Raw genomic sequence first — 16101 nt, forward strand, 5'->3', positions numbered from 1 at the left:
TGGCAAATCTCAAACATATGCGCGACGAACTAATTACAATTCTTGCGCGTGGTAAATTTTCATTACGCAAATGGGTTAGTAATTCCGAACACTTACTAAGTGATATCGATTCTTCTCGTCGCGGTTTGGCCCCTTGCAAGGGATTCAAAATTGATGACGGCCTTAAAGTGCTCGGAGTCACATGGCGCCCGGGAACCGACACTTACCACTTCATTGTGGATTTTCACGGTGAGAGTGCTTCGACGAAACGTGCGATTTTATCATTTATCGCACGGATTTTTGACCCCCTAGGATGGTTATCCCCGGTGGTGATTGTGGCGAAAATTTTGATGCAGTCCCTTTGGACATGTGACGCGGACTGGGACGAACCACTCCCTACGCACCTGCTAAACAAATGGCATAGCTTCGTCGATTCGCTCCCATTACTAAGCAGAGTTTCGATCCCCCGATGGTTCGGAACCGATTTTGCGCCCGGTGTGGCTCAACGCATATCGCTCCACGGATTTTCGGATTTTTTGCACCCAATAAGGCTTATGCCGCCGTTATTTACACCCGCATAGAATCAGAAGACGGTGCCGTAAAGTGTATGCTTGTGGCATCCAAAACTCGGGTGGCTCCTCTGAAACAACAAACGATCCCACGTCTCGAGTTGTGCGGAGCAGTGTTACTCGCTCGACTTCTGGTGACCTTACGCAGTGTACCGGCTTTCGAAAATTGCGAGATCACTTGCTGGACTGATGCGACGATAGTATTGGCGTGGCTGCGAGAACACTCATCCAAGTGGAAACTATTTGTCGGGAATCGTGTCTCCAAAATTCACGAAAGGTTACCGAATGTATCCTGGCGACACGTTCCGGGATCATCGAATCCCGCGGACATCGCCTCACGCGGAGTATCTGCTGCAGAAATCGGCGACCTGGATCTGTGGTGGAACGGCCCTTCTTGGCTTTCTTGTGTTCCCAGTGAATGGCCTATTCTCGAACCACCCTTAAACCCAGACGCTCCGCTCGAGATGAAAGCGATAGTTAATGCGAACATATCGGGATCGGAACCCTGCGACATTTTTCTTAGATTTTCTTCATGGAAACGTTTAATTCGCGTTATAGCATACATATTGTGATGGGTCCCACCATGAGGTTCCGCTCTGTCACACGTTCCCTCCACTAATGAATTGGTACATAATTCAAATCGTGTATTGTCCATTCTTCAACGTACGCAATTCCCAACCGAGATCGATATCCTCCAAGATGAGCCTTCTGCCACCGGAATTCGTGGAGTGCAGTCGATGCATCCACTACCACGTGGAAGTCCACTGCGACGATTAAACCCAGTCCTCGATGCGGACGGTATTCTGCGTGTCGGTGGTCGTCTATCTCTCTCTGACCTTAGTCATGATGCTAAGTTTCCTATTATACTAGATAGGTGTCATGTCGCACGACTTCTTGTACAGGATGCGCACGAGCGATGTCTGCATGGTAGCATAACGATAACGCTCAGCACTCTACGACAACGCGTCTGGGTGCTTCACGCACGTAAAATTGTTAAAACGATAGTATATAACTGCATAACCTGTGCACGAATTCGTGCAGATATACCGGTGCAAATGATGGGTTCTTTGCCTCCGGCTCGGGTGATTCGCCCTCCTCGCGCATTTAGCGAATGTGGCGTGGACTACGCTGGACCCGTTCGAGTGCGAATGGCGAGCGATCGCGGCGTTCGATCACAACCTGCCTACATTGCGATATTTGTTTGTATGGCCGTTCGGGCAGTGCATCTAGAGCTCGTCACTGAGTACTCAACGAAAATTTATATCGGCGTTCGAGCGATTCGTATCGCGTCGAGGACTTCCCCAGACTGTCCATAGCGATTGTGGAAAAAATTTCCAGGGAGCCGATAAGGAGACGCATTTGGCAACGCGGTAGCAGATCCTGAGTTCCAGAATCGTATTGCTACGGATCGCGTTAGGTGGTGCTTCATCCCACCTGCTGCTCCTCATTTCGGTGGGATGTGGGAGGCGGCGGTCAAGTCAATGAAGCATCATCTGAAACGAATGCTACTTAATCGCACTCCGACATATGAGGAGCTTGCTACATTGCTCTGCCGCGTTGAAGCGTGTCTTAATTCACGACCTCTTGGGGCCCTTACAGACGATCCCGAAAGTCTGGACTGTTTGACGCCAGCGCACTTCCTTACTGGAGGACCCCTTAACGCTCTTCCATCTCCAACTGTATCGGCGATAAAAATCAATACGTTGTCACGATGGCAGCTGGTCCAATCAATGTTGGAACAATTTTGGCGACTATGGACGCAGTCTTATGTCTTGTCTTGTCAACATCGCTCCAAATGGTATTCTCGCACTGCGTCCATCGGCGTCGGACAATTAGTTTTAATGCGAGATAACACATTGCCACCTACAAAGTGGGCATTAGCGCGAGTGATCAAGTGCCACCCAGGGCACGATGGAAATGTGCGCGTTGTCACCATTAAGGCAAGGAATTCAACCTTTGTTCGACCCATTACAAAGCTCGTGCGACTGCCTGTAGAAATCGACAACGCAATTTAAAGGAGTGTGTAAATTTGCGCGACCAATTCGCGCAAGGCGGACGGTAATGTTCGCTCACGCGAAGTACATGTATCGATAGCGTGTGACTGTTGTTGCCGACGATTGGAATTTTGTTTACTCCTTCTCAAAGAATCATGCTTAGGACTGGATCGACGGTCAAGGTTCACTTGTTCGCTCACGCGAAATACATTCGTCAATACCGTGCGAATTGTTATGGCCGAAGCGTTATTCTGGCTTCTAGCGCTGATAACTCTCAGCAGTACAGTTCGCCCTGAGAGCCGACCCAAAGCACTTTCGCGCGGAATCACATTGTCAAAACGCAAGCACTAATTCAAAGGACTTGTTACAATCGCCGCGAAGCCCAGCAATCTTTCAATAAGTGTAATTCAAATAATACTGCTATTTAAATATATATTGTGCAGAAAATTAAAACTGGCGTTATTTCTCCCACCACGTGGATCTGGCCCTTACTACATTTCGTTGAGAACGCGTCCTTATTGCTAGACGCACTCGCAAATGATTCACTAAAATATATTCACGTGTTATATTTATATATATATATATATATATATATACATACATATATGAAACACGTCCATATATTGATAATAATATATGTTATTATACATCTTGACTAAACCCTGATATTGATCATAGGAAAAAGTGATATTACGACTATGTACTGATATTGACTAAAAATACGTAACTATAGATTTTCAGTGCTGACAGTGTACATTGACACATGGCCCTAATAGCATTTTTCCTGTCGTACAATGTCATTTTAGGTCAGGATGTATTAGGTGTACAAATAAGTTTCCGCCATTTTTAATAAAAAATTAAGCATTTATTGTGAAAGAACGATACATAATGTTCTATTGAAAGTATTGTCCATCGCTAGCCACTACTTTTTCCCATCTTTCTGATAGCATACGGATACCGCGTTGGAAGAATCATCTTTTGAGACTATCCAATTATCGATCCAATTTTTGATATCTTCATATGATGTGAAGTGTTGCTCAGACAGGCCATGCGCCATCGATCGAAATAGATGGTAATCGGAAGGGGCAATGTCTGGTGATTACGGCGGGTGGAGTAGAACTTCCCAATTGAGTGTTTCCATGTAGGTTTTGACCGGCGCCGCAACATGTGGTCGAGCATTATCATGCAAGAGAATAATTTTGTCATGCCTGGAATAGTAGTGGGCGCGTTTTTCCTTGAGTGCTCGGCTCAATCTCATCGAGGATGAGATACTGTATTGTACTGAGTCGCTTGTTAGAAAGCACCCATAACCTTCTCTTACCAAAGGCAGACAATATTCTGCTATTACATTTTTTCTATTTTGTGGACACAAAACACTATATAAATACACACACACACACACACACACACACACACACACACACGCACGCACGCACGCACGCACGCACGCATGCACGCACGCACGCACGCACACTTATGGTTGTGTGTAGAACACTACTACACTACATTGAATTGACAGTACTGTTGCGCGGCAACGATACTGTGAACGCGGGTCATACTGGTTACAGCTGATTGATTCGTATAACGCCGTTGTTTTCTACACATACAGCGTCACGTAAAACAATATATGTATACACACACACACACACACACACACACACACACACACACATACATACAAAAAATTTTTATTTTTCATTCTAAGAAAAAAGATACATAATCGATATTATAGTCACATTATCTTCTCCTTAGCGACTAATTAAGAAAAGGCGTTTACCGTATCTAAATCCACGTTATTGTAAAAACTCTATTATCTTTGAAGTTCTATTATATATATTATATGATATGTCATTTAAGTTCATTCTTCAGGTTTATTCCATTAAAACAAAATACAAATAGATGACCAGATATATGACGCGGTAAAGTAAAATTCTATATTACATTCTGTGGCACAAAAACGTGATCAGTAGCTCTTTGAAACTGAATGTATCATAAAAATAATAAAGTAAATAATATTTTAAAAGTATATTACATTCTGTAAAATGCATTAAGTTATTAATATGATGTTCAATCACCATTATTAAGAAAATACAATATTATGTAGGAAGGAAAATATTTTCATAATAATTTGCTGGAAGGTATGGTCGCAGCATGTTTCTTATCCTATGACGCTCTTGAGATATATGTCCGTGCGTTGAGCGGTTCGGCCATCAAGCGTCGAGCGGTTGTGAAGGAAAAGTAGGCAGTATTTCAGAAATCGGCCCGAAATGCGCAACTAATTTCGAGCACATTGAAGTACACGTATATAATTTCTGAAATTTTATAAAAGTATATTTAAAATAAATAACGTTATTAATGAACATATTACTCCAAATATATTTTTATAAAATTATAGAAATTATATGTGTACTTCAGTGTGCTCGGAACTGCTAGTTACACATTTCGAGCTAATTTCTGAAGTGCTGCCTATTTTTCCTTTACAAGTCAACAGTCAACAGTCGACAGCTGAACCGCTGGATCGCTCGCGAATGTGCATCTCAGGAGCGTCACAGTATAAGAAACATGCTGCCTATCATACCTTCTAACATGAAAATTATCATGACAACATTTAAGCATGAAAATTATCATAAAAATATTTTCCTTCCTACATAATTGTTATTTTCTTAATAATAGTGATTGAACATCATATTAATAAGTAAATACATTTTATTGAATATTATGTACTTTTAAAATATTACTTTATTATTTTTATGATACATTCAGTTTTCTTTCAAAGAGCTACTGACTACGCTTATGTGCCACAAAATGTAATATCTTTTAATATAGAATACTGATAATATCAATTTAAGGCTAATAAGAGTCGACACAGAACGAGATGCGTAATTTTAAACTGGGATGACTGAAACTTAACTCCAATAACTCCGTGATGTCTTCTTTATTCAACATGTGAATAAAGAAGGCATGTTGAATAAAGAAGATATCACAGAAGACTAAGGAAAGTAAAGGATTGATAATTTGCTGGAAGGTACGATCGCAGCATATTTCTTAGTGCAACGCTCCTGAGATACATATCCGCGCGCGATCCGTCGAGCGGGGGGAAAGAAGGTGACGCTTCAAAAGTCGACCCAAAATTTAATATGTATTCCAATAACTATAGGAAGAATATCGAATCACTTCAATAGATAAAAAATTATTTGTATATTACATATAAAGGCACATATAAAGACTTTTTGATTTGTTAATTACAAAATTATATTGACATCATTCTTATAATTATATTAATCATCGCACTTTTGCGATTTGATTGATTAGAATTTTCATTCGGATGATAGTTATAAAAAAAACATTTCATAGAAAGTACTAATCGGCGTTTTTACAAAAACATTATTACAGAAACATGATTTTTTTTGGATTTTTTCTAAAGGTAAACAGATCTCACATATATCTTTACATATAAAAATACTGATTTTCTATTTATTCGACGCATACTACGTCGAATTATTTTTTGCTACAATTGTAGGTTTAAAACTTTTAGAAATACATATATAATTTCAATAATTAAATAAAAATATATTTAGCCTGTAATATGTGTTTATTAACAATATCACTTATTAAAAAAAAAAAATTATGGAAAAAGAAAAAAGGAATTGATCATGGGATGTCTAACATTCAGATCTCGCATCTTACGCCTGAGACCACGCCGAGGTCTTGCAAATCACTTCTATAAACGTGATATATAACGCTCATGGAAAATTATGGAAATATCAATATCTCGTAAATTATTATGTTTTGAAATTATTTTTGCTATTATACATAAATTGGAGGGATATATTATATGATCAGCATAATTTATTAAAACTTATATGTTATCTATAATGTTCCTTCTCCCCTTAATTATATACGTTGAGCGGCCGAAATTTCCCAGAAAGCATTTCCGATCGCTAGAAACAAGTGACCATATAGAGAGAGAAAGAAAGAGGGAGAGAGAGGAGAGAGAGAGAGAGGAGAGAGAGGGGAGAGAGAGAGAGAGGAGAGAGAGAGAGAGGAGAGAGAGAGAGAGAGAGAGAGAGAGAGAGACTCTGAAGGTTAGACTCGCTGTTTCGTTCGACGAGCCCAGCTCGGCGTGCGGAATCTCATTGATTACAATCGGAGTTTCTATCCTTTTTTATTTTTGGCTCTGTCTCACTCTGTCGTACTTTTATTTCAATAATTCGTTCTGCAATTCAAGAATGTGATTTCTATTGATTCTGTCATCATCGCCGATGCAGCAAGGACGCATGATTCCTTTTCTAAATAACGATCCTGATATATATTTCTATATATGTATACAAAAATATATTATAATATTATTATAGCGTTTCCAACCGATAATATATTGCTTATTTATACAATGATTCAATCCATTTCTTTAATTAAATAGCGGTACTTCGCTTGTCCGCGATAAGAGGAATGGCGCTTCTTACTAAGTCGACATTTCAACATCTGAGTCAAATAAAAAATGTGCTATATACAATAATTTCAGACCTTGCACATTTAAAATAAGTAGTTGGCGATTTACAGAAAATCTCAAAGGACAATACTTGTAAAGGACAATGCTTGTAAAAAAACGAGTTATGAGTTTTAATATAAGAGCAATGAATATTCGAAAATTTTATTTATACATCTGCCGCTTGTTGTTTCAACATCCGAATAGAATCGAAGCTCAACCAAACACACATCGCGTTCCGAGCCCTAATGTATGTATGTGTAAATAATTCAGTAAATAAAGTTTAGACATGTGTTGTATACACACACACACACACACACACACACACGCGCGCGCGCGCGCGCGCGCGCGCATTGACACATACTTGGTTAGAATCGGAGTATCTTTACTACTGTGGTTGAAAAATAATTTTTCTCAGGGAAAATGTTTCTTTTTTGTTAGAAAAGAATTTTTTTAAATATTAAGATTAGTTTCGCTTGGGTAAACTTTTATGTTTATAGGTATCTTTAGTTCCAGTCGTGTCAGTGAGAGATATTTCTGAAATTTATTAAAAATAAATTCGATATGAAAATATTTCCTTTATCTTGACGAATTATTTTCAAATGCAATGATATTTTATATTAAAGAAATCTTGACAAATTATTCGATTTTTTACGAGCTCGAGTTTATTTGATACGTTTGAACATGAAATATTTACGTTATCCATCTTCGAGATGATTCTTTCTGAAGAAATCGCACATAACAGCGTAGCAAAAATCTTCTAGAAAAAGAAAGATTTAATTAAATATTAAACACACGCAGATTTTCGTTAGTTTTCGGAAAAAGCATTTATATGAGCAAATCGTTTAACATAGTATTACGATACTTCATTCGTGTCTCGTTTTTCGGAAATCTCTATTTCGAAATCAATCCGAAATGGCTAAAGGACAAGAAATTGGAAATCTCTCTGTGCTTGATAATCCTTGCGAAATATTATTATTAAACGAAATGAGCAACAATATTTGTCGTTCTCTACGATGTGCCCACTTAACTCCTCTCATACGAAGAAATTACACGGTGTTTTACAATCAACAAACGAGAGAACCTAACATCAAATTGATTGATAATTACACAAAAAGAATTAGCTTTGATTCGAACGCACAGCAACAATTTCAAGAGAATATGGGACTCATGAGCAGATATCTAAATGGAAACAGCAAGATCAAAGTAAATCCTAACTAATTCGCAAACATATTTGTTAGCTTCAACTCCGTCTATAGTGCGATAGTTATACTGATGACACGTAAGCAAAATGAAATTTTTCCGAAGGAGGCTTGCGTAAGTAGAACCAGCACAATCGTCGACGAAGAAAAAAAGATTTTATTCCGTCACGATTGTAATGCAACATTTCAAGGAATGGAGAGAGCAATCAAATGTGTCGATGCGTATGTAAACCAACTGACGTCTATTATCGACAATGTTAATGAGTGCGCCCGGTATTTGATTAAGGAGATAGAGTTGTTTCTGACTAATTCCTACATTGACAGCGAAATCATCAAACTCACTTGTCGAGGCAACAAAGAAGACATTGAACACTGTGTGAAAACACAAGTAAAAAATTTATCATTTTTGGAAACATATTAATATATTGTTTTTAAAAATAATTCAACGAAATTGTTAACATAGTTTTAATCGGGGATTATGACTTTTAAATTTTTTTATGTAATATAATTAATTTCATGTAATATATAATTTATCAATGTAATAACTCTTTTATTAATAAATAAAATCTTTGTATCTTAAATTCTAGACTACTCTGATGGAAATAAAAATTGGAACGTAAATTGTAATGATGTAATGGGAGAGTAACAAAAGCGTAAACAAAACTTCTAGAAGGCAAAAATTGGAAAATCAAAAAGTCATCAAAATGTCATCAAAATGTAAAAAAAAGCGTAAATACTTCTTTTACATTTTATTGTTCCAGTTTTCTTCCAGCCTTCTGAAAGTTTCGTTTTCACCCTTCTGTTACTCTTCCATTATGTCCGATTTGCGCTCCGAGTTTTATTTTTAAGGGCATTTCACATTCGTATCCAAATATCCTAACATTTCAGGTTTAAATAATGTAGATTTTTTCAAATTTAAATAAAAATATCTCCGGCATAGAGAAAGAATTTATTGTCTAAAAGTAAATAAATCACCACAACGATTACGACGCGTATCAACTTTTCTTTGCATATCTCCGTGCTATTTGTATAACATAGACTTTTAAATAAAGTATTAAGAAATACAATACATATTCTTATTATAAAATCCTTGTCATCATAAAAAAATCATACTCGAACGAGTGTGTCATCACACTGAAGATGACACGTCGCATCAGTTGAACATGTTCGTTTCTCTTTTACCTCCCCCTTTCTTTTAAGCAAAAGTAAGAATCCCTTAACTTGAAAATGTTCTTAAAAGATGTCATCTCTCATAAATAAAGAACATAAGACGCCAACACGTCGAAGACATTGTGTCGCGTCAACAAAAATGACCGTTATAAAACTATCTGCTATTCATGTCCGATGTTCGTATTTTGATCTTCTCTTACCACGACAAAAAATGTTATGGTTCCAATTTTTCTGGATTTTCCGATGCACCATTTTGTCACAGTATTTATTCCCGCCGACACTCAATCCTTCTCCAATCGCCGCGTGGATGACTATGGACAGAGCCGATTAACGTGTGAAGTCATTGAATTATTTAAGCATTAAAAGATCCTTCGGTTATAGGCATTTAATTTCTAGTTCGTATTGATTGTGTTCTCACATGTACAGTCTAAAGTAAGATTCATATTGTTTTTTATTAATTTTGTTTCAATGAACTCAGATTCTGATTTCTTGTACTTAAAGAATGGCGAATTATGGCACCAAATGAAGTGGATATCCTGCTCTCTTAGTGAATGCAATGGGAATTACAGACGTGCTTTCTGTCATTATGCTAAGCTATATCTTAATTGTCGCCATCCAGATGAGTAAATATTGAAAGAAGAGCTCGCAGAAATATATTACATCGCCAGAGAAAAATAGTGGCCTCCAAGATCGATCTAAATCTTCTTGATTACTATTTAGGGGGATATGTGAACAATGCTGTGTATCAGGAAGCACCATGAGATTAGATATGATCAGTGTTGCCAGTCATAGGGAATTCTTCCTATCAATGACGCGACAAAGGATATCATGTATGCCGTACCCAAAAATTGAATTTATCAAATTATCAAAATTTTCCTACAAATTATGAAATTTAGTCAAATCCTCCTTACGCGATTTTTGCTGTCAAATGTCTCTACGGATAGGGAGAATTCCTTACGACTGGCAACACTGAATATGATGGAGAGAGTCAGAAGAGCCTATTAAGCGATAACATCACAAATATTCAGAGAAGTTCTAAAACTTTAAACGCAGACTGATTTTGCTTGCAAAATAACGATGTACACTTTGAACATTTAATTCCGAAAGTGATACGTAATGATAATAATTAGACAAAGTTCCTTAATCTTTTGATCTTGCCTTCATTGGCCGGATTATTTTTTGATCTTGCCTTAGTTGATCGGATCATGTCTCAATTTTGCCTTTATTGACTGGATCATCTTTTGATCTTGTCTTCACTAGTTGGATCAATCACCGTTCTTCATTGGACATCTTACCATATAAATCTCGATAACTTCAAAATAGTTGACCCAAAGTGAGTTAAATTATGGTGTTTTGGAAAGGTCACAGGAAGGACTATAATAATCTGCAATAAAATTTAGGAAATTTTATTTAAAAAATTCAAAATGACCTTGTCTTGATCGTGGCAACGCCATCCAATATCAAATAGATATGATCAATATATAGAATTTTTCAAACTCTATAACTTTTGTTTGAATTTTTCTGTATTTTTTATAATTTTCGAGATATTTTGGTGTCAAGATTAAAATGAGAAATACACACTGTGTGTATATAGGGAGGCATTTAAAACAGGTCATCTGAATAACTCGTTTGTTTTTAACAACAGAAGAAAAAGTATCAAACAAAAGTTGGTTTCGAGGGGCACATAATGTGATGTTAATAATTGTTTTATAGGTGGAGGCGTAAAGGATAGGCAAAGGTCAAATGTTTTTTTAAATGGAATGATATGTATTTTTACTTACATTTTGATAGAGCATTTTAAGATGAATACAATGACCTATAATTAAAGGTCATTCAAGATTACGCAAGATCAATAATTGAAAATAATTGAATGTAATGGAAAACAAATTGTTTTAAGGCATTCTTCGAATAATTTCGTGTCTTTTCTTCTTAGTATATCGCTAATCGTTCAAGTGTATGTAAATATTTACATACCGTTTAAATTGAATCGCACATAGCATTATCCATATTTACTGATCAGTTTGAATTTATCAAAGTGCGTGTCTTGCGAAATACGTTATATGAAAGCGGAAAAAGTCGATATGATTTTCGTCTATGGTGAATGTCGCCAAATTATGAGAGAAGCAGTACGTTTGTATGCTAAAAGATTTCCCGATCGTGTCCATCCCTCATTCTCTATTTTTTCAAACATAGTACAAACTTTTCAAGAAATAGGAAGTGTGGATAATAAAAAACGCAAACGAATCAAGAAAGCAACTGACGACGGAAAGTCAACGAACATTTTAGCCGCTGTAGCATTAAATCCACATATCAGATAGCTTGAACATAAAAGTGATATTAGTTGACGAGTGTTCTACGAATACTTCATTCCAATAAATTTCATCCCTTCCATATCTCATTTCATCAAGAGTTACATGACAATGATTTTCAAAATCGTGTACAATTCTATGAATGGGCATTACAAAGACTACAAGAAGATGATATGTTTATTACTAAAATCTTATTTACTGACGAAGCTATATTTACAAACAATGGACAAGTAAATCTTCGCAACATGTACTATTGGTAGAAAACATTGGATGAGAGAAATGGGCAGACAGAGACCTTGATCTATAAACGTCTGGGAATTCTTAATGATAAAATAATTGATCCTCATTTTATCGATAGAACATTAAATCGCAAGTATGCAGATTTTAATAGAAATATTGCCACTATTATTAGAAGATCTTTCACTGAACGTACGAATCAATGGTACCAGCAAGATGAATGTCCTGCTCATTCTGCACGGATTATTATTGAATACTAAACAGAAAATTTAGAGATCGTTAGATTGATCGGTCAGATATAAAGAAATAACAGATGGGCCACACGCTCTCCAGAGGAGATTTAACACCTATGGATTTTCATTTATGGGGGTTTGTTATTATAAAACAACAAGTGTACAGAGAAATGTCGATAACAAGAGAAGACATGAAGGAGCGTATAAGAAGAGCTTGCATTGCAATTGATCCGAGTGAAATTCGTCGTGCAATGTTATCTGTGTCGACACATTTCAGAAAATGCGTCGATGTTCAGGGTCATCATTTTGAACACTTGTTGTAACGGTAAGTACGCAAATAAGTAAATTAGTGAAATATTCGAAAAATGCCTTCAAACAATTTATTTTCAGTAATAGCCTTATGTTTAAATAAACCTTCAATGTTTATTTATAATACATACCGTGATACACTTGACCAGCGGTATACCAATAAGAAGAGAAAACACGAAATTATTCGAAAAGTGTCTTGAAACAATTTATTTTCCATTACATTCAATTATTTTCCATTATTGACCTTACATAATCTTGATGGTTGACATTCAATTATAGGTCATTGTATTCATCTTAAAATGCTCTATCAGAATGTAAATAAAAAAACATATCATTCTATTTAAAAAAACAGATTTGACCTTTGCCTATCCTTTACAGCTCTACAATTATTAATATCACATTATGTGTCCCTCGAAGCAATTTTTGACACTTTTTCTCCTATTGTTAAAAACAAGTGAATTATTCAGGTGACCTATTTTAAATGCCCTTCCCTGTATACAGAGTGTGTCAGGAAAATTGCCAAATATTTCGTACGCAGATAGAGCGGACTAAACTGAAAAGTCGGAAAATCCTATATTTTGCAATTTTTGCAATAGTTAACAAGACTTTTTATGACTTAAGACTTTATTACCGCTACGATTTCTATTGTAGACTTCGCATTAGAAATCAGACTAGTAAGACTAGTAATTAACATAAATTGATATACCATACATAATCTATCTTAACTTAAACAAATACATATTTTTAGCACAAATTTAATCTCAGAAAAAATCAGTCTAGTAAGATTAATAATCAATATAAAATGATACTCCATATCTATTTTAATGTAAAAAATACGTATTTTTGACATAAATATAAATTGTATTTGATATACAATTTCAGAAATCAGACTAGTAATCAACATAAAATGATATGAATGTCCATCGTTAACATGAATATAAATATATATATTCATTATTTATATAAATTGTTTGCGGTCATCAACGTTAGATGTTCAGCACTAGATTAAAACTTTTCATAAGCTGTATTGTTGGCCAAAAAATTACTTTTCACTACACAAATCGAATTTAATGTTTTTGAACTGAGTTTATTTTTTCTTTTATTTTTCATATCTATGACAAGTGAAAAGATTCTTTCTGCTTCTGTGTTGGAGTGAGGAAATGTTAGTATTAAATTTGCCAGTTTGTGTTTGTGTGTGTGTATGTAAAATTGTTTTTTATAAAGTACTATTCAAGTTGTATGGCTTGAAAGTTGCAATATCGCTGGCATTACGCAAGGTGTCCGACCGACGATTAAAATCTCTTGTATATTCTATCCTGGATAACATTTGTTAAGATCAAGGTCATTGGGAATTGATTCTCTTATTTTTATTTTTGCACTGAAAATTCATTTTTATGTAAAATGATAATAAAAGAAACAATCTCCTTCAATGACCTTAATTTTAACGAATGTTATTCAGCACATGATCCTGAACAACATTCAAGAGGTTTTAATAGTCAGACACTTTGCCTAACCCTGATGCCCGCGGTACTATAATTTTCAAGTCATATAACTCTATGTACTAAAAGTACATTATGAAAAATAACTTTATTGCAGTATTTTGAGAAGCTCTTGACACCAGATATTAGATTCTGGAATCAAAAGAGTGTTATTTAAAAAGTTATTTAAAAAAAATCGATATCTTAATGACACCATCCAAGATCAGACTGATCAGATCAGTAAATAGATCTGTTTGAATTCTACAACTTTTGTCTGAAATACTTTTCTTATATTTTCCAAAATATTCAGGTGTCCCGACCTTTTGGAACACTCTGTATACAGGGTATCTCATAGCGTTTAATTAATATTTCAGAGAACGAAAGAGAATAAAATTATGAACTAAAAGTTCCTTTGCTAATTTTGGCTCACACCATTATTTATCGAATTATTAATGATTAAAGCTGATCCATTAGATTGCGCGCAGCCAGAATATGCAGGAGCGTAGCATGCCATGAGACTTCTCGAATTTATTATGCGTTCTCTCGATTAAAATTTTATGCTAATTTTTCATATTAACAAATAAATAAATGAACAAATAAATAGCAGATAAATAAAAAGTAGAGTGAACGTCTAACCGTGCAGATATATGGAAGGAATACATGATGTACTCAGTTTGCTAGCGTCTCTCTTTAATTCTCTACCCTATTGCTTGTTCAGTGACCGTTCAGCTCCCAGTTCAGCCAACCTTAGTTATTATCTTCATCGCACATCATTTAGATTCGGTTTCTTATCACGTACTATATAGTACTACCAATGTTTGTCGCATGCTCCTACAATAGCTCCTACTCACGCGCTCGTTAGAGTGAGTAGAAGCTATAATAGGAATTGAAACACATTTTATAGAAATATATATAGATATATTTCAATCATAACATCTATATTTTTTTTTAGAATTTTTCATAAATATGAATTCAGAAGTTATTGTAAAATTCGTATTAAAAAAATTGAGATATTTTCTAAAAATTATAAAATGATACAGAAATTCTAAAAATTTAGAATTGTTTATATGTGAATTATAAAATATAGTAATATTCGCATAATTTTTTCTAATTTTTTCTAATTGTGTGTGTATATATGATGAGGCCGCTATTAGTGAAAGAACGTGTCGTGAGTGGTTTCACGCTTCAAGAACGGTGATTTTGACGTCGAAGATCAGCATAGCGGTGGAAGAGAGAAGATTTTCGAAGATGCAGAATTGGAGGCATTACTTGATCAAGACTCATGTCAAAATCAAAAAGAATTGGCACGATCATTGGGAGACTCAACAAGCCATTTCAAAACGCCTCAAAGTCATGGGAAATGATTCAGAAGCAAGGAAATTGGGTGCTATACGAGTTGAACCCGAGAGATGTTGAATGGCGTTTGTTTGCTTGTGAACAGCTGCTTGAAAGGCAAAGACGGAAGGGATTTCTGCATTGCATTGTGACTGGGGACGAAAAATGGGTTCATCACGATAACTCTAAGCGCAGAAAATCATGGGGAGTTTATGGCCAAACCGAATATTCACGGCTCCAAAGTCATGCTCTGTATTTGGTGGGACCAGGTCGGCGTTGTGTATTATGAGCTGTTAAAACCGACTGAAACAATCACAGGCGATCAGTATCGAACGCAATTGATGCGTTTGAGCCGAGCATTGAAAGACAAACGGCCGCAATACAACGAGAGACACGATAAAGTGATTTTGCAGCTTGACCCCATGTTGCAAAACTGGTCAGGACATACTTGGAAACGTTGAAATGGGAAGTCCTATCCCACCCGCCGTATTCTCCAGACATTGCTCCCTCTGACTATCACTTGTTTCGATCAATGGCACACGGCCTGGCTGACCAGCACTTCCGGTCTTATGAAGAAGTAAAAAATTGGATCGATTCGTCGCCTCAAAAGATGATCAGCTTTTTCGACGCGGGATTCGTACGCTGCCCGAAAGATGGGAGAAAGTAGTGGCCAGCGATGGACAATATTTTGAATCACAAATGTATAACCAGTTTTTTACAATAAAGCCTCGAATTTCGAAAAAAACGGCGGAAGCAAAGTTGTACACCTAATATATATATATGTGGATTTTTATATGTAA

At 36.1% G+C, this 16101-nt stretch overlaps 1 protein-coding gene across 27 annotated transcripts in view; it reads right to left on the bottom strand.

The window, feature by feature from the left end:
- LOC105148557 (intraflagellar transport protein 81 homolog) overlaps nt 1-16101 on the bottom strand; it is a 588627-nt gene that overhangs the window by 335509 nt on the left and 237017 nt on the right. Inside the window, exons 12-13 of one of the 27 annotated variants that reach the window (XR_015545350.1) lie at nt 7726-7788; nt 5724-7565 (exon numbers count right to left, since the gene is read on the bottom strand). The exons of 22 other annotated variants lie outside the window; for them this stretch is intronic. Coding sequence is in view for 1 of the 5 variants with exons in the window: in XM_087406980.1 (XP_087263106.1) it covers nt 4753-4854 (102 nt within the window). In the remaining 4 variants the exon portion in view is untranslated. Of the gene's footprint in view, nt 1-4393; nt 4855-5723; nt 7789-9600; nt 10785-16101 lie in introns of those variants that run through there. 4 more of the 27 variants (XR_015545351.1, XR_015545352.1, XM_087406980.1 and 1 more) reach the window with 4 other exon arrangements.

The sequence above is a fragment of the Acromyrmex echinatior genome, chromosome 6 (assembly GCF_024713525.1).
Source record: "Acromyrmex echinatior isolate Ae372 chromosome 6, ASM2471352v2, whole genome shotgun sequence".
NCBI classification, from domain to species: domain Eukaryota; kingdom Metazoa; phylum Arthropoda; class Insecta; order Hymenoptera; family Formicidae; genus Acromyrmex; species Acromyrmex echinatior.